Source organism: Blennius ocellaris, assembly GCF_963422515.1.
Source record: "Blennius ocellaris genome assembly, chromosome: 7".
Classification (NCBI taxonomy): Eukaryota; Metazoa; Chordata; class Actinopteri; order Blenniiformes; family Blenniidae; genus Blennius; species Blennius ocellaris.
The window spans coordinates 15,087,127-15,105,719 of NC_137656.1; the positions used below are offsets into that span (position 1 = coordinate 15,087,127).

Below are 18,593 nucleotides of genomic sequence, written 5' to 3' on the forward strand. Positions count from 1 at the left end.
TTTGCTAATGCTGTGCTTTTTTTTTTTAATCTGATTTGCTCCTTCATACACAAAGACTCAAAGTCCAAGACTCTGAAGCAAGTGGTTAATAAGTGCACTCGCAGACATGTAAACAAATCACAGGATGAGTAACTCCTACATTATTGACCCATCGTTACCTTTCCCACCTGACCTCACTGTCTCCACCCAGACTTGTTGCTGGAGGCTTCTGTCACTATGGAAACCACTTTGACACAAGCAACATGCCGGTGGTCAGGTTTTGTCCATGAGAGGGAGTGAATGAAAAGAGGAAATGGAGGATAAAAGGAGAGGCTATGAAGGAGGGATGAGAAGAAATGAGCGAGAGAGCGGGTGGAAGGAAAGAGAGTGTGGCTACCCTTGCTTCATTACTGTATGTTACCAGGGCAACTGCAGCATGTAGGCCGCCTGTCTGCAGTCTTTCCCCGTCGTAAGCTTTTTGATGAGGCCAGCGCCTGAAGACAGCCTGAACATATCTGCACCTCTACAGACGATGCCACACCCCATCTCTGTTCTCGCCATGCTCACTTTGCTCCTTTCATTATCGTCTCGGTATAAATCTCCCCATTAGATATTTGAGACATTTGACATGAGAGGCTCTCACTATGTCGCATCCATTCATTGTGTAGTCTACTGTATCTGTGGAGTAAAGTAAAGAGGAGCATCTCAGACAGGAAACATGCTTTACGAACTTGATGCGGTAGGAAAAAAAAAAAAAAAAAAAAACGCAGGATGTGACTCCCATCCTGTCAGAGCAGACATATGTAAACATATGCAGTCTGCTTTTATGACGATTGCTTTCATCTTTAGGGGCTTGGTGGCTGTTTAAAGAAAGGTTGAAAAGAGTGAAATAGAATGATATGTGTCAGTTATGAAACTAAACACAGATACATTTGGTGTATACCAAGGATTGTATTGCAAAAGACTTGAGAACCTCCCTCCCCTGTACACACCTTCAGTTGTCTCTCCATGTGAAAAGTGTCTCTTTATTTCTGCTTCCCACAATGAATAAACGTCATCCGGATGTGACATTACACTGCACATTCATTTAACTTTGAGCATGTTATCTGCTTCCTCACTTTCCACCTCAGGGAGCAGCCAGTGTCCTGGCTAGTGTTTTGTAATCTTTTTTTTTTCCTGGTGAACTGGAGAGAATCACCTATTACTTCAGGGGGAGATTTAGGGGACCGACTACAGTCTCAGGAACCCAATTCCATAGGCTCTCCAAGGGGGGGACAATTCATATTTCCTTTAGGCAACCTCTTCAAAGTATCTAAAATGTATTGTATAAATGCGTGTGTGTATGTGTTGAGAGCAGCAACCTATTTTTAATAGTTTCTGTCTAAATAGCGTCGTACAGTGCTGCCTTGACATTTTCTTTATAGTTCCACTGTTGAGTTCCTGTCTCCGGCTGCTTGCACGTCCAGGTTGGCAGCGTTGTGGCGTCTGTGCTGTGTCTTTGGCGCTGTCTGGGCTGTTGAGAGCAGGGCGGGTTGCTAATGAATGACCTGTCAGGGGTAATGAGGTCCAGAGTGCTGGATGTCTCATGGCTTCCTCCTCCCTGTTCCACAGATGCACTGGCTCACTGGCATCGCCACTTCCCACTGGGCTGACTGGAGAAATATGTCTCCCTATTATTTTGTTTGTGTCCTCAATACTGCTTTCCAGAAATTTTTGAGCCGCTTGTGCAAGGATCAAACAATTCCTGAAAAGATTTTACCTTTGTCATGTGTGATGTTTATTGTCTTTGTGCCATGTCTTATTCCATGTCGTCAGCACTTGGGACTATGCTTCACTGTTTCGGCTTCCTGTTGCATTCATCTCATAACAATTACAAGGCTTCCTCTTGCCACGGCCAACATCCTTGTCTTTGAAACCTTGACTCACCGAGCTGTAAGTCTGTGTGGCTGCATATGCAGGCTCCACCCGGCCTCGCTCTTCCTCCGTGCACCTGGAATGTAAATATAGTGAAGGAGTGGCTCGTGAGCTGGTTCTTGGGCTCCCTGATTTGCAATTCAGAACAAGCAGTGCCCCCAGGAAGCTATTGATTCTCTGTCATCAGTCTGCTCTGTGCAAACAACACACAATATCCACAATAGAGGCCACATTTGTTATTTTGTTAATTTCACTATCGAATTGAAAATCTTCAACTCAACTCCATACAGAACCGCGTGGCAACTCACATCAAACTCATTCATAATTTTTTCTTACAGAAAAAGAGCAGAGAGGAGAGCTGCGGGGAAGGCAGTGGGGTGGAGATCCTAGAAAATAAACCCTACACAGATGGACCAGGGGGTACGGGCCAGTACACCCACAAGGTCTACCACATCGGCATGCACATTCCCAGCTGGTTCCGTTCCATCCTGCCCAAAGCGGCACTGAGGGTGGAAGAAGAGTCCTGGAACGCCTATCCTTACACGCGCACCAGGTGAGCTTCGCTCCTGCACGATAGCCGCCTTGACGGCAGCTGAACAAGCGGACGTTTACCTGCAAAGATGGTACAAATGATTAAAGTCATTCATCTCTACTGCCATGAAAGCTGGAAGCGTTTGTGCCCAAAGCTGCTTCAATTGTTTTCGCATTTTAACAATCTCCAACCTCTTCAAAATGTAATCGTTACTAGAAGTTTATTTTTCTTCTTGACGTTACGTTCAAATATCTATGAGAATATAGTGGGTATGCTGTCAGCCAGCGTGAAGTCCTGGTATTTGTATTCTAACTAATTGACCAGTTCCTCATACCTAAATCTAACCAACATGATGGTGCAAATCAACAAATAGGGCAATTAGATCACATTCGTTTAATTTCTTAATCTGTTGGCTGACATGAACATTAATCATAGTGGTTGGTCTGTGTCCATATAAAGAGATGCTGTCAAAGCAAGTTGAACTATTTGACCATTTATCAACAGTCTGTAAGTCGAGAAGCTATTTCCGCACTGAAATTCAATATGATACAAACATGATGGGTCTGAAGTTCTTTTCCATAAAACGCCCATAGAGAATAAAGAACTCAGAGGAAGTTGTCAGAATATTCCCGTTGCAGGCGGCCACGACAGTGTGTGGCTCGCAGACCTTGATGACCGCTCCTTCTCCGGGGCGTCGGTCTGTTCGTCGGAGCGGGGCCTGACTATACAGACATGGGAAGGTGTTGAAAAGAGAAGTGCCCTTGACTCTCCTGTCGGGGTATTGATAGACTCCAAGTGTCTGTTGACACGTCTGTGCAGCCAGTGACAGTTTTGCTGCAGATGCCACAGATGAGCATCACTGTCCTGGTTTCTGTCCTCTGCAATAAGCATCTTGTCAGTGTCAATAGAAACGCTCGGATATCCAGTAAATTCAGTTACAAATTAGGCTTCTGAATGAAGAAACGTTCATTTTACTCTTGCTTTGTTTTGACTGGTGCTTGTTTTGTATTCATTTTCTTACATCCTGTCTTTCAGGTATACCTGTCCATTTGTTGAGAAGTTTTCCATTGACATTGAGACTTACTACAAACCCGACACCGGCAACCAAGCTGATGTCTTCAATATGTCTGCAGCAGAGAAGAGGCAGAGGAGTATTGGTGAGACCCTGTAATATCAGTCTCGCGCCATTATTAGGCCATAGTGCAACATGCTTAATGTCTGACTCATGTGTCTCGCTTGTATTGAGGATTCTAGTAAAGTCAGTTACTGTTCGTCTATTTTCGAATCAACAAAGGAAGTAATTCTGTTTGCAGGCAATTGTTATTTAAAGTCTTGGATTATTCTATTTAGGCTTAGTCTGTTTGTTTTGCTCTCTTTGTACTGAAACACAAGCAGTGGATGAGGACCACTTGTGGAGGTGTACTGCTACAGCATCCGTTTTATTCTGTCATTGGCCGTTTTGAAATCAACCGTTGTAGAAGCACATTGACCCAATTCCAACATTGTTTGAAATTGTTTTATGCAATCACTCACCGTTAAGCCTTTGATACGGTTTCTCACCCTGACGTTACGCTCTAAAAGGAATTCTGAACTGTTAAACACTTGCCTGTACAAGTTTCCTTGCCCCACCCGTTACTGCACAAGACTCGACAATAAAAAAAAAAAAAAAAAATGCAATCAAAGCCTGCCTCTTGAAGTCAGCTCTCCCTGTTTTTTCTTTGGCAGACCCAATCGACATAGTGACAGATCCCATCCCCCCTCATGAGTACAAAGCCGAGGAGGATCCAAGGCTTTACAAGTCAGTCAAGACCCAGAGGGGTCCTCTGCTGGACGACTGGATAGAAGAGTACAACAATGATCCAGGAAAGACCCCCATCATGTGTGCCTACAAACTGTGCAAGGTGGAGTTCCGCTACTGGGGCATGCAGTCTAAAATTGAACGTTTCATTCACGATGTTGGTGAGTACACAGTCACAGACGTTACCCAGCTATTGGGCATTTTAGAAACTCTGCACCTGTATGAATTTTCCAAGTATAAATGTTTGATTTAATATATGTCTCAAATTAAAAAAAAAAAAGTCAGATTTTGCTCAGAACTTAGGTTTGAAATGAGGAAGGTATTCTCTGATGCAGACTGTACTTTGGTGTTTCATTTATTAATTTTGAGTTCCTCAACATATTCATTATATAGCGCATTGTTTTCACTGCTTCAGCATTCTCAAAGTGCCTTCCTCTGTTTGAGCTTCGGTGTCTTTTTCAAGGACTTTTCAACATATGAAAGGGACGAGAAGGAAGATCGGACCTTTGGATTAGAAGAGAGCATGCTCTGTTAAACAAGTCACGAAGGTTGTTTAACCTTTAAATAATTCTTCTTGTTCTTTTTTTTTTCCCCCCATTTGTCTGGTTCTCCAGGGCTGAGAAAAGTGATGGTGCGTGCCCACCGGCAGGCCTGGTGCTGGCAGGATGAGTGGTACGGTCTGAGCATCGAGGACATCAGGCAGCTGGAGCTGGAGACCCAGCTGGCCCTGGCCACGAAGATGGCCCAGTTTAGCCAGGCAGACGAGGCCACCGAGGCCAATGGAGGCGCTCCATCTCCAGCCAAAGACCAAGAAGCTAAAGAGGCGATCTGCTCCATTGAAGCAGAAGAGGTGGTTGCCAGCACGGGAGGAGAGACCCTCCAGCCACGAGGTGTGCTCACCAAGCAGTGGTCCACCTCCTCCCGCTCCTCCCGCTCATCCAAGAGAGGAGGTGAGGAGCGACGCCACCTGTTCTCCTGTGTCACCTCTGTGTCTGTCATTGAGAGGAACGGGCACTGGTGTGAAATGTATGGGTGAAAAATACATTAATTTGTATTCACGTGGCCCTCCCCAATGCAGCTCTGCACCTGCACAGTCCTTTGTGCAGAGTTTATTGCATGTAAATTTGCACATCATCACACAAAGAAGCCTTATTTGCTCTGTCTGCCACCTGACTCCTTTGTAGCCTTGGGACTAAAAGTATACAAACACCAAAGTCTCTGGTGTAAAAGCAGCCAGTTGTGATATTTGAGAATGGTCCACGCTTGGTACTCGTATGTGAAGAATTCAACAAGTACACCATATGCTTTGAGGTGGACTTCTCTAGTCTGGGCCAGAGTACAAAAAAATAAAACCGTGCTTTTCAAATTTATTTGCTTTACCCTCACACTGGCATTTTTACCATCATACAAAACAAGTGTAAACATATTAAATTCTTAATTATTTAAACCAATAATTCCCAACTGTGTTTATTGGACCTCTCCTAGATTGCCTGCACGGAAAGCTTTGAACCCCTCTTCATTTACAGATCTGACAAAAACATTACAATGAGCTACCACACTGGCAGACACACCCGCTCATGATTAAAAGTAGGAGCATTCAAAAGAAGAGCCTCAGAGTTTCTTTTGTTCTTGTTACTATTTTGTGCACACAAGTCAAGGCAGCGTTTGTACCCACACAAACCACTCAGATCTTTGTAGTGGGACTAAACTTCCAGAGTCTGAATGCGGCGAGGGGAAGCTTTGATCATTCGTTTCAGCTTCACGACCAGAGAGCCAAATTGTGCCTTGTTTTTTTTTTAGTCTGTGAAATACGTGCATTAAATTAGCATGCACGTAAAACCAGTCGCTTGTGAAACCAGTGAAAGTCTCCAAATGAGTTCCAGTTTCCTGCTTCTGTGTTGGTTGAAAAGGTGTGTCTTAAAATCTATTGTTACATAAAGAATTGAAGACACCGTTGTATTGCCGCAGCAAGAATCCGGATTTTTTTTCTTCTTCTTCTTTTTTTTCTTACTTTGCGACAGCAGTACACAGGTGTTCACACTTAGAGTTGCCCTGGAGCTGAACTTATCTAAATCTACCAAAGAGCTCCCGGAGTTCAAATAGTTGAATCGGTGTTAATAAAGTCAACCCCTGGAGCGGACTCAGCTTGGCTTTATTCCTTCACACCTCCTTTCCTTTGCTGTCCCTCTATCACCATCTGAACCCTGCACATGTCGGGAGGGTTTTTTATTTATTTATTTTTTTAGAACCACCTTTGACATGACGGACCACATGTCACAATGCTGCCGTCTCCAGTGTCAAACCTTCATTGTAGTCACCACACGGACCCTGATTTTCATCCTCCATACTTTTATTCACCTCCTATAACCACCCAACACCACCACCCCCACCCCCTGTTGTTTCTCTCCCGGGCTATTTTTAGTAGCAGTGCTGACGTCACGGACCAGAGGAGGCTGACGCTCCTCAGAGTGACCCTCCCCTCCCCTCCACCGCTGCCTGTTTCCTTCCGTGTGCTGACAGCTCCAGCTGTACCCCTCTCTCACTGCCCCTCACAGCGACGCCCCGCTCTCCTTGTCCGCGCTAATGATATACGAGGATTAGACGGAGGACCAGCGATAGACGGAGGCTGGCTTTTTTTTTCTTTCTTCTTCTTCTTTTTCCCGCATTCGCCAATTGTAGCTTGTCGATGTTACATCAGCCTCACTTTTCACACACCACCCTTGACCACCAACAGTCCATCTGTGATGAAGTAATGCACCACGGAGACTGTTGCATGTTTATATAACACTGTAGTTGTGGGGGTGTCATGGAGAGGGGGGTTGTGTGTGTGTGTGTGTGTGTGTGTGTGTGTGTGTGTGTGTGTGTGTGTGTGTGTGTGTGTGTGTGTGTGTGTGTGTGTGTGTGTGTGTGTGTGTGTGTGTGTGTGTGTGTGTGTGTGTGTGTGTGTGTGTGTGTGTGTGTGTGTGTGTGTGTGTGTGTGTGTGTGTGTGCGCGTGCGTGTGCGAGCGTGCGTGTCTAAAACACATGTCCCAGAATAACGCAGTTTTTTTTTTTTTCCCCTCTTTCCCTCGTGTGGTTTTTCAGTGAGCCCGTCACGTCACAGCATCTCGGAGTGGCGAATGCAGAGCATCGCCAGAGACTCAGACGACAGCTCGGACGAGGAGTTCTTCGATGCCCACGGTAACTACTGCTTTGGTAGAAATCTGAAGCTGGAGTTCGGAATCAAATGTTTATTGTGCTCAGTTTTCCAGGAACCTTCCTTTGCTCCCTTCTTCAATTACCTTGCATGCATCTCTTTAAATACAGATCGGTTCTTAAGCTTCCCAGATACCCAGCATGCTTTGGGGCTGCAGTTGAAATAGGTTGTTGTGGCGCAACCACCCCGTGCGCCTGCTTGGAGGAGTTTGGCTGAGGACACGGGCCGGGGCGTGTCATCCTGACGTCATTTTGAAACCACAGCCATCTCTGCCGACCGGTCCCTCACTCACCAGTACACTCCTGTTCCGGCCTCAGCCTCCACTGAACACACAAGCACACTCTCTTTTACATTGTGCGACACAATAAAGGCCAAGCAATAAATGGTCCCTGCCAAAGCATCAACAGTGTTTGTCTGCCAGACATGTAATTGGCCAATTAGTCATGGAAATTGAAGTACAATAAAACTGTGCATGTTGATGTCATTTATTGTATTGTTACTGACTGTATTACATTCATGACATCCTACTTTTTCTCAGGTTTGTGCCCTTGATAGTGTGAGTAACTGGAATGCAATGATCACGCTGAATTCTGATTACACCCGATAATCTATCGTTGTCTGCAGTATTCGTGCTGCTATGGGTGAAATATTGTGCGTTTGCCGTGTGAATTAAAAGTAAGCTGCAGTTTGTGAGATGAATGATTAAACATATGGCTGCATCGTCGTGAATTAGTTTACATAACCTCCCGTCTCGGTGACAGTTAATACAGTGATTACTCTTGTTCTGCTCCGTTTCCAATTCCAGTAACTTGTGAAAGGCAAATATTTGTAATTCTGCAGACGCGACATCATGAAATAAGCAGTTATTTAATTATGGTAAATAAATGAGGTTGGGGGTATCCAAATGAATATACTACAGTCAGACATGAGTGTGTGCTCTGGTGCTGAGCTGAATCACATGATTAAGATACACAAATTAAATATGGAAGCAAACTGACTTAGATTGCCTCTCATATTAGATTTCTGTCTCAAGTTTGTTTGTGATGTTGGTCCTCTGGCAGTAATCATCTATTACAGATACATGATTATTTTTTAACTGCCATGCGGCCTTTCTGATTTTATTTGGTGTAGTATAATCAAAGAAAGCTTTGAGAGGAGGACTCGATGAGACAATCAGAGTGTCTGATTCATCATCACTTATTATTAGAAACTTGAATTTACTAATGTCAGTACACATTTCTTCTGTGGAGCTGTGGCCGATTTTCACAATTTAGAAGTCCACAAAGTTGGTAAATAGCCTTTTGTAATAAAGAAATGTTGCTTTTATTTACAAGTACATGTTTGAAATGTAAAATATTATGAAAAACATATTTCCACAATAATTTATACTCTCACATATGGACTGAAAATGTTCAACCATTGCATTATCTTATTAATGAACTTATGACCTCTAAACAAAAAGAGATTGTGAACAATATTCAGATAAGGCTACAGAAAAAAACATATGTTTGAAATATTTCAGTTTATGTGTAGTAACTCTTAAATTTGGTCAGGTTTTACTGTTTGGTGTAAATCATGAGATAAATAAACTTTTCTATTGTGTTTCAATTCATGTTTAAAATAGATTATAATTTAGTTACAACATAAGAATATTCTGTACTTTTTCACCCTGATTTAATCCGTTTTTAGACTGTCCATACACATTTTCAAATCTGTATTTAAAGCCACATTAAGAACGACCATATTTAAATGAAGCTATTTTTAGGAGCTGTGATTGATTGATCTGCAGAATTGATTGTACTGGTATCTAATCATGAAATCACGTCACATTGAGCTTCACCCATTGTAAAGGAAGTCATGCAAAAAAAAAAAAGAAGTACAAGTTCTCGAAAGACTAGGTCTTTTATTAGAAACTAATACTATTAATGACGATAATCATTTCTTTGGATGATAGAAATGGTCCCTGTTGAAACTGGCTGCAGCCTCCTATCAGTATTCAAAGCAAGCTTCTTCTTTTTTTTTTTTTTTCCTAATAAACAGTAGTGATTTCCATTTGATTTCCTACATTTGTGTTAATTTTCTGAAGTACGACGACTGTGGAACTACATGACATTTTAGATTAAACTTTCAATTAGTTCACGCAAACGACGGTGAAAGAGAGGTCATTGTCTGTTTCTTAGAAAAGAAGAAACGGCCAATGTAATAAAAATCTTCCAGGAGAGAAATTCTGCAGAATAGGTTAGAGCTCCTGAACTGTTCTTCCACTATCGCATATTAAAGTCAGTGAATAGCTCTTATGGTCAGTTCAAATGTTGGAAAGACACACACTGAACCACTTTTCACAATGTAAGGCTTTAAAACAATGATTTGGGTTAGGTTTTTTTTCTTTTTCTAAATCAGTGTTCCTTAATAAGCCACACTAACACACGTCCTTTGTCCTCCAACACACATTCGATATTCAATAATAAATGAAGACTCATAAGCCAGGGGCAGGGGATTATGCAAACCAGGCATACCGTGTCTTTTGGTGGCCACCTCTGTGCACATCAAGCAGATATCATGTAAATATAGATTTTATAGAAAATAATTGTGTCCTGATTTATTTGCCATTCCCCTGCATCAAACCCTGCAAATCTTCCCCATACATTTGATTTATTGTTTCTTAAGCTTAATAAAAAAAAAATCATTTATATGACCCTCTGAAGTGTTATTTATTTGTCACACTTTTGCTGCAGTGCCATTTTAAAATATACTTTAATTGATTAGGAATTCTCTTTATCATTCGTCCTGCAGAAGATTTCTCAGACGGTGAGGAGAGCTTTCCAAAGGAGATTACCAAGTGGAACTCCAATGACCTCATGGATAAGATTGAAGCCGCAGACGCAGAGGAAGCTCCCAGTAGGTTGAAGAGCACGGCTGCCAACTCTCATCAACAGTCAAACTCCCTCTTTCAATACACAATGTCAACAAAGCATCTATTTATGTGTGTTGTTTAGGTGATCTGTTCAAGGAGATGACCGTGGACTATGAAAGAGCAACGAGTGAGGAAAGATTGGACGAGGTATGTGTGTAAACACTGAACATATGTTGAAACACCATCTGAATGACGCTTTTCTGATGGGATGCAGTTCCATGCCTGGAATAAGTATTCCTGAAAGCCATCTGCAGAAAAGTCCCTTCAGAATCCAAAGAGCCTGTTAAATTTGATATTGTTTTAGTTCAGCCTTTGAATGTCAAAAAACACTGGAGGATGAGCAATGGGCGGTTTGTCCCTGAGAAACTGTCCTCTTGTGTTCAGATGTGTGGCTCTCTTAGTGGCCAAGCCGATAGCTCTCCTATTCCCACCATCACGGTAACAAGGCACCAGTCAGTAAGTAAACGTATTAGACCTCCCCCCAGTGCACCGTGGGCTCCAGTCCTTCCGCAGAGACCGTCGGTCTGTCCAGACACACCCAGTTGCCCCTGCCCCTTTCCCCTTGTCGTTGCCCAAACCCAAATCCATACGTACTACTCAACCTCACTACCCTCTGTTCAACTCCCCTGTACTTAGATTGCGTGTGCATACCGTGCTTCTCTGAAAATGTGGAGTTTTGGATCAGATGTATAAACGCAAAACTGCACATTGTGCTGTTCCAGTTACTGTGACTTGTACTCAGGAAGCATGGTTGTTGTTAGTTCATGAGGTGTGCCGGCGGAGGTTGGTTCTGTTCTGTTTCCCTCCATGGTTCTCCACCCCCTCTGTGGTTGGTTGACTTTGTTGTGTGGTCCGTGTTGGAAGAGATGAATACAAACTTACAAATAAGATAAAGCTATTTCCTGTCCAGTGGCAAAGGCACTCAAGTTTATCTGTAATTTCGAAAAAACTTGCTGTCCATGATAGCAAAACAAGATAGTATATATTGAACGCGCCTAAAGGTTACCCGTCGTCTTCACCCCTTCTTAGGAGAGCTCGTCTCAGCAGTGTCTGCAGCCATCCAAGATCCACGTACTGATCTTGGTCCTGCACGGAGGGAACATCCTGGATACGGGCGGAGGAGACCAGAACAGCAAGCAGGCCGACGTCAACACGATTAGTACGGCTTTTGACACAGTCATGCGTGTTCACTACCCCGCTGCGCTGGGACGCATTGCCATCCGCCTGGTGCCCTGCCCCGCCATCTGTGCCGAGGCCTTCTCCCTCGTGTCCAAGTAAGAGAACACAGGCGCACGTTTTTTTTGTGTGCACGCACCTAAATCTACATGTGCAGCAGCTCTGATGGCTGTTTGCTTGTGAAGGACAAGGTCCAGGTGCAGCCCGTGACTGTTGTCTCTTCTACCCGTGTTTATTTCCCTAAAAATCATCCGTACTTGCTTTGGCCTGTAATCTGTGATCCTCATGAGACTTTTTTGACTTTCTCCATGTTCCCGACAGCCTCAACCCTTACAGCTATGATGAAGGTTGTTTGTCCAGCAGCCAGGACCACATCCCGCTGGCCGCCCTCCCTCTTCTCGCCACCTCAGCTCCACAGTACCAGGACGCTGTGGCGACAGTCATCGTCCGGGCAAACCAGGTGTACGCTGACTTCATAAGGTCCCTGGATGGAGCTGCTTTCTCTGGTCAGGTCAGTGACGACTGAAGATTAGATCAGATTAGATCAGACTTTATTAATCCCACAGGAGCAGTTTCACATTGCACAACATGGATCGAGATAGTATAGTTACACACAGAGAAACAGACTATGTATATATAAATAGATAATTAGATGAATATATATATATATATATATATATATATATATATATATATATATATATATATATATATATATATATATATATACTGTATGTATATATACACATGGAAATATAAGCAATCAAGGCAGTGGAAAAATACACATATACAATATTTACAGTACTGAATTATCTTTCCTTTAAGTTTTTTGATTAAGCTTTTGTTCACGTGCAATGTGACTGTTGAATAATAAAGTCATTACATTTTACATTTCATGTTGAATTCAAACATGCGTTTGACAATAATGATATATAATATAATAAATGAATAAACCTTTTTTGATCCTATCGTTTTATTTGTGATATGTGAACTGTGTTGGAGTAGTGGTATAGAAATTATTCATCAGGATTTCTCAGTCCTGGTCCTGCTTCTCTGTGAAAGCAGGGAAACTAATCAACAAGTGAAAATGTTGAAAAATGTGCACTGGCTAATTCATCCAGCAGCCAATGTTCTGTCCGTTGTATTTGATCTCAGTCTGGTTGTTGGGAATTGCAAGAAAAGAAACAAAGCAAACAATTTCCTCAAGTCTTTTTAAAAGTAAAATTAAAGTTTTGAAGATTTTTATGTGAAATTATATTGAAGGAAAATCTGCTGATATTTCTGTAAAAAAAAAAGAAGAAAATCATTTATTTAAAAAAAAGCAAAGAAAATATTCAAAATACAAAAATTTAAATACCAACAGTATTTGCTTATTGTTACCTCTCCATCATCATCAAGCTCTGCAGAAGTAAAATGATCTATTCAAATGATTCATTCATTTGAATGAAGGCGACCAACACACACGCGCTGCGGTCCTTCAGGGCCGGAACTGCAAAAATCTAAATGATTTTCAGGCTGTATGTTCTAATATTATATCTGATATTTGACCTCTGTAGGTGTGCCTCATTGGGGACTGTGTTGGAGGGATCCTGGGCTTTGACGCTCTGTGCAGCAGCAATCAGACAGTGAATGAAAGCCAGAACAGCAGTCGCAGAGGCAGCATCATCAGTGTCCAAGTACGAGACAGAAAAATTCACTGGAACGTCATTAATATTCTCGACACACACTTTTTTGAACTCTTTACACATCTATGAATGCCCTCTGTAGGACCAGGACCTCCTCTCCCCTGGCATCATTGTCAACAGTGGACATGGATCCGCATCTCCGACATTGGAGGGAAGCCGCCACCTGAGTCGCAGTAACATTGACATCCCGCGTGCCGCCTCTGGTGACGACACCAAGAGACAACTGCCGCGCAAGAGAAGCGACTCCTCCACCTACGAGCTGGACACAATAAAACAACACCAGGCTTTCCTGACGAGGTGAGGACAGCAATCCTTGCCAAAGTGAAATTAAACGCAGTACCAATACTCTGGATTTTTTGTTTTGTTATGTTTTCTTGGATAGTTGTACTCCAGCATGTGACTTTGTGCTTTGCGTCCAGCCTACACTCCAGTGTCCTGCGGAATGACGCTGTGTCTCGCAGGTCAAGCAGCAGCACGATGCTGGACGGATGCTCTCTTGGGAAGTTTGACTTTGAGGTGTCCGACTTTTTCCTCTTTGGCTCCCCTCTGGGTTTGGTGCTCGCCCTGAGGAAAACAGTAATTCCTATGTTGGATGGTAAGCTTTCTGACGCCGCGGATGTTTCCTCCAGTGTCATTAATGTGATTACTTAGAATGTTGTAATAAGTAGCTGGACAACAATTTGCTACTGCCTAAAAATTTACATTTTCAGTCCAGTGGTATGTCGGTAGGTGTTAAAACATGTGTAGTTGAATCTATCATAGACCTGGTGTGTTATTGAGAGGCGATGTCAAAAGACACTCCTGTTGCAAACCTTTTTCCCTGCACTTCTGGTTCCTCCCTTTTCCTTCCTCATGTCTTTGGTGTAATTTCTCCCCCTAGTGGCTCAGCTGCGACCTGCCTGTCAGCAGGTCTACAACCTGTTCCATCCAGCCGACCCCTCAGCCTCCCGTCTGGAGCCTCTGCTGGAGAGGAAGTTTCACCTCCTTCCTCCCTTCAGCGTACCCCGCTATCAGCGCTTTCCCCTGGGAGACGGCAACTCTGCCCTGCTGGGTAAGTCCTTCACGCTGATGATGCGTTTTACAAATACCCAATCATACACTTTATGGAGGTCTGATTTCGATTCACACACGCAAATGCTCCTCGTCTTGTGATATTACGGCTGTATAATTTCTACTTTGAACTCCTGAGATAAGACCACATCAGCTGACACTTCAAATAATAATTGACTCCCCTCCTTTTGTGTTTTTCCTTTTTTGTTTGAGGATGTACACCGTAGTCATGCCTTAAAGATGCCTCAGTAGCACACTGTGAATTCCCTCCCAGATTAACACTGTCTTCAAGAAAAATGTAGCATTTTTCTGCAGTTTTGTGCTTCTGTGTCTCTTGTGGAGTAGTTTATTCATCTCCATGTGATCATAGTCCTGCTGGTGGTCTCTGTTTGGACTCTTCATTATAGTGGAGTAACCCTTAGAGCCTCACACTATAACATTTATGCAAATATCTGTTTTCACTGAGGAAAATAATGCAGCAGTTAATGAAATAACTCATGAGCAGCTTGAAATACTTGCCTTGTACTATTATTATTTAATTGTGACTGAGTGGTAATCTTTGATTTCCTGTAGGATAGAGGAAATCTAATGTCACCTTTGTAATGTCTATTTCTGAACACATGGTACACTGGACTGAACGTGCTTCTGTAAAAAAATAGGGATTTGTTTAAAAAAACAAAAAGCAATCAGACTGAAATTGTGTTTGTATTGGAAATTTTCTGCATGTAGTTTTGTGTTTAGCAACAAGTGCTCATAAGAGAGTGCACAGCTCTTAGGAAATGTCCTCATTGCTCCAGGCCAGTGGTTTCAATGTTAAAACACTTACTTAATAACATTTTATGAAAAAATATAAGGCAAGAAACTGGCAAAATAAGTTGATAGAACCGTACAGGACAGAGGAGCAGCTGTGGTCTGCAGAGAAGTGGGCTCCTCTAAGGGCACGACTCTATCTTGTCTCACGTCCAGTTGTTCTTGCTTCATATGTTTTTTGTGTCTTCTTTGTCTTCTTTCCTCTTTCTCTTGGCCTCCTGTCCCCATATCTGTATACCTGGCTCTCTCCCTCTAACACCACCCCCCCACCCCCACTTCTATCCCCTCTACCCCTCCACCTCCCTCTGTAGTGGAGACAGTCCAGAGCAACGCTCAGCTGCTGCTTGACAGCGGGCCTCCCCTGTCCCTTCGCTGTCAGGAGACCATCAGTGAGACCTGCATCCCTGTACCTGTGCTAAACTGGCAGGAGGGCATCCTCAAAGCCACACCCGCCACTATGGAGTGTGTGTAGCCTCTCCCATTCACCCACATCCATTCTGACCCTCGTTTACTCGTTTCTTTGTTCGTCCTTCTTACTGTCGTGTCTGACTTTATCAGATTTTTCATCCCCTTAGTATTTTTGGCTGCTGTCTTAGCAGTGAAGAACTGCAGTTCTATTTTTTTTTTCTTTTTTCTTTCCCACACAAAAACTAAAAATACATCTCTGTGTAGCAATCAGTATTTTCTGTTGAAAATCTCATCAGTCAGTTTTAATTGGTGGATCTGTGGTTCTCATACTTTCTTATAACTGCAAACCGTTGTGGCGTCATGTCACAACTTTGTCATACTTTGCAAAAATCTGATACGCAGATCATGTGTCCATTGTGTGCCATCACAAATTCATGTCACGGTCAGTTGTTTGTCGGGCGAAAGCGTTCGTGTTTGTGTTGCTCTTTTTGAAGCCAAATTTAAGTGTGTCTGCGTCATCTCCATAAAATATGATTATTTATGTCGGCAAAACATTTTTTGTTTCACTCTCGCCTGGATTACCGATGAAAGGTTTACATTATGCTGCTCTTGATGTGTTTGTTCAGTGGCCATGAGGCTATTTCTGCACACTGTGTTTCTTCTGGTAAAAAGAGGTCAGAGGTCATCTGATTGTTTATAACATCTCTGGCACTATTTCAATAAGGGATTCTGATATTACCTCATCATTAGATAAGAATAACCCTCATTAGAGATACTAATTCATGAGTATCATGTGGCCATCTGTGATTTCACATCCACTACGTGTTGTATGTATTCATGTGCTGGTTTTATGTTGGTGGGTTGGAGAAATCTGACCTTGGCCAGCGTGCGGCTGCCTTGTGGTTTCACATGTCCCCTGAAACCATGGTGCCTGCTGTCACATTTCTCTCCTGCCACCCTAATCCCCCCCCTCCCCCCCCGTCACTGTGAGTTTCCCCTTACCTGTGTCTCTGTCTAATGGGATCTCCTTGTTTGGGCTCAATAGCGGATGTTGTTCAGTCTCATGGTGGTGTCTTCATGGACAGTTCGTACCCCTCATCCCCCGTAACGGGCCCCCTCTCCCGGGGCCAGCGGAGGGCCAGTGAGGTCAGCATTGCCAGCCAGGTCTCAGGAATGGCAGACAGTTACACTGCCACCAACATAGCCAACAGTAAGTGTTCTCACTACCAACCGGTTCCTCTCTCTCTCTTTTTCTCTCTCTCTTGCACTCACACCGACACTCCTCCAGCCATTCTCCCTCTCTCTCACTCTCAGGCCAACTTTTCTCTCATCCTCTGGTTTCTCCCACTGACTTCCCGACATCGGGAGTTTTCAGTGTAGTAGGGTGACCCCCCCCCCATTCCACACTCAAACACTCACTGATACACACTCACACGCAACGCCTGAACCACATTGGCCCCCCTCTCCCAACTCTCACGATCCAGAGGTTGTTTCAGACCAAGTAGTTATTTTTAGTTCTATTTTTCCTAATATTGATTATTAAAGTTAACATCTGGTTTCTCGTGCTAGTTAGATGTTTGTTTGTTTTTTTTTAATCTATTATTACTTCAAAGTTTTGCATATAGTCTACAAATACTTTAACCATTATACTTGTGGTTTTGTGATTTTAGCTTCTTTTGTTTTGTTTCCATTACACTTCCAATAAATGCTGATCTATTTTTTTCCACTGGATTTAATCCTACTTTTACTTTCCATTTAAAAAGTAAAATAATATCATGGGAAAAGGTGTCATACTGACTCCTGCATTGTTCCTGCGCCCCCGACTCAAACTTTAGCAGCCACTGGGGGTTGCCCTACACTTTGAAAGCCACTGCCACACAACCCCCCCCCCCTCTTTCCCAAACCCCCCGTTACTCTGACTTCACACACACTGCACTCCACCTCAAGCGATCTGGTCAGTCAGGTACACATGAATACTTCTCTTACTCCATTTGCTGTTCCTGCTTTCAGCCAGACTCTGCACCTGCACTTTAGGGAGACTCGAGGTTGTTTTGTCCAACTCCTGTTGAAATTCAATTCATGATGAGATCAGGTTTCTAAAAAAAAAAGAAAGAAGAAAAAGAGTTAAGCTTAGCACGTCTTTCCACTGTCTGTCTTTATCTTGCCCACTGTGTAAATGTAAATGCAATGGACGAGTGCTGCATTTATCTGATGTTGTTCTGCATGTGGACACCTGCTTCCCGCAGCCATTCCTGCATCCTCCACTCCCTGTTGCAGTGTCTGCTGAGATAACCAGTACCGTTTCCTCTTTGTTTTATTGTCCTCCAAAGTCCTGCCTCCCTCCTTCACGTTTGTGAGCTGAACATGTATTTGTACTTCACGTCACTGTCCTGAACGCTGCCGTTTTACCACCCGGAGAGACACATAAACTAACGCGTACATTCGTCTGCTCCCTCGACACCAGAACATCTGAGGACCTTCAAGAACCCGACACCGACTGCTCACTTTACCTGTTACTAACATGTTTTTAATCCTAAACATTCGCAGTTAAAGGCTGGACACATGCTAACGTCAACCTAAAACCCTCTTCAAACTGCCATGTTCTGTCACGTGCAAATATACATATCCATTTATCACGTGGTCTCTTTCTCTTTTTCTCCTCCATAGCCGACTCATGTGACAATAACCAATCCAAAAAGTTCGGTCTTTTGTCACAACTCGCCCTGTCATCACAAAACAAATTCTTCTTGAAAAGTCCTCCCAAGTCCCGAAAAAAGAAAGCAGGGGATGGCGAATCCGCAGGATCACCTGATGCAGATGTAGTCACAGAAATGGACGGTGAGACAGACAATAGTGACGATCTGAGTTCCTCTGGCCAGTACGAGGCCTGCCTGTCTGCGGGGCTGGACCGTGCTATATGTGATCTGGTCTCCCTGGACTCCCAAGCAGAAGTGGACCAAGGTATTTTTCTCAGAGAGGAGACGTCTAAAATCGACGTGAAGAATGCAGGTTTCTGCTGTCTGCTGCAACTAAGGGCTGCGCTTCCAACAAGCCTCTCTTTCATCCCCTTTACTTCAGTTCTTTCAGAATTGATTCCAGTGCAATGTTGCACCAATGAGGAGTGAAAATCT

At 43.3% G+C, this 18,593-nt stretch overlaps 1 protein-coding gene across 3 annotated transcripts in view; it reads left to right on the forward strand.

Moving 5' to 3' along the window:
- The window catches only part of LOC308132017 (membrane-associated phosphatidylinositol transfer protein 2-like), a gene marked incomplete at its 3' end in the record, with an annotated part of 42,893 nt that overhangs the window by 21,000 nt on the left and 3,300 nt on the right, over positions 1–18,593 (forward strand). Inside the window, exons 3-18 of one of the 3 annotated variants that reach the window (XM_080498953.1) lie at positions 2,232–2,446; positions 3,461–3,582; positions 4,151–4,384; positions 4,838–5,173; positions 7,308–7,403; positions 10,213–10,317; positions 10,416–10,480; positions 11,363–11,607; positions 11,831–12,020; positions 13,066–13,185; positions 13,277–13,491; positions 13,614–13,789; positions 14,075–14,245; positions 15,366–15,518; positions 16,508–16,672; positions 18,130–18,423. In XM_080498953.1, the coding sequence (XP_080355079.1) occupies positions 2,232–2,446; positions 3,461–3,582; positions 4,151–4,384; positions 4,838–5,173; positions 7,308–7,403; positions 10,213–10,317; positions 10,416–10,480; positions 11,363–11,607; positions 11,831–12,020; positions 13,066–13,185; positions 13,277–13,491; positions 13,614–13,789; positions 14,075–14,245; positions 15,366–15,518; positions 16,508–16,672; positions 18,130–18,423 (2,902 nt within the window). The remainder of the gene's footprint in view (positions 1–2,231; positions 2,447–3,460; positions 3,583–4,150; positions 4,385–4,837; positions 5,174–7,307; positions 7,404–10,212; positions 10,318–10,415; positions 10,481–11,362; positions 11,608–11,830; positions 12,021–13,065; positions 13,186–13,276; positions 13,492–13,613; positions 13,790–14,074; positions 14,246–15,365; positions 15,519–16,507; positions 16,673–18,129; positions 18,424–18,593) is intronic. The other 2 variants (XM_080498951.1, XM_080498952.1) reach the window with 2 other exon arrangements.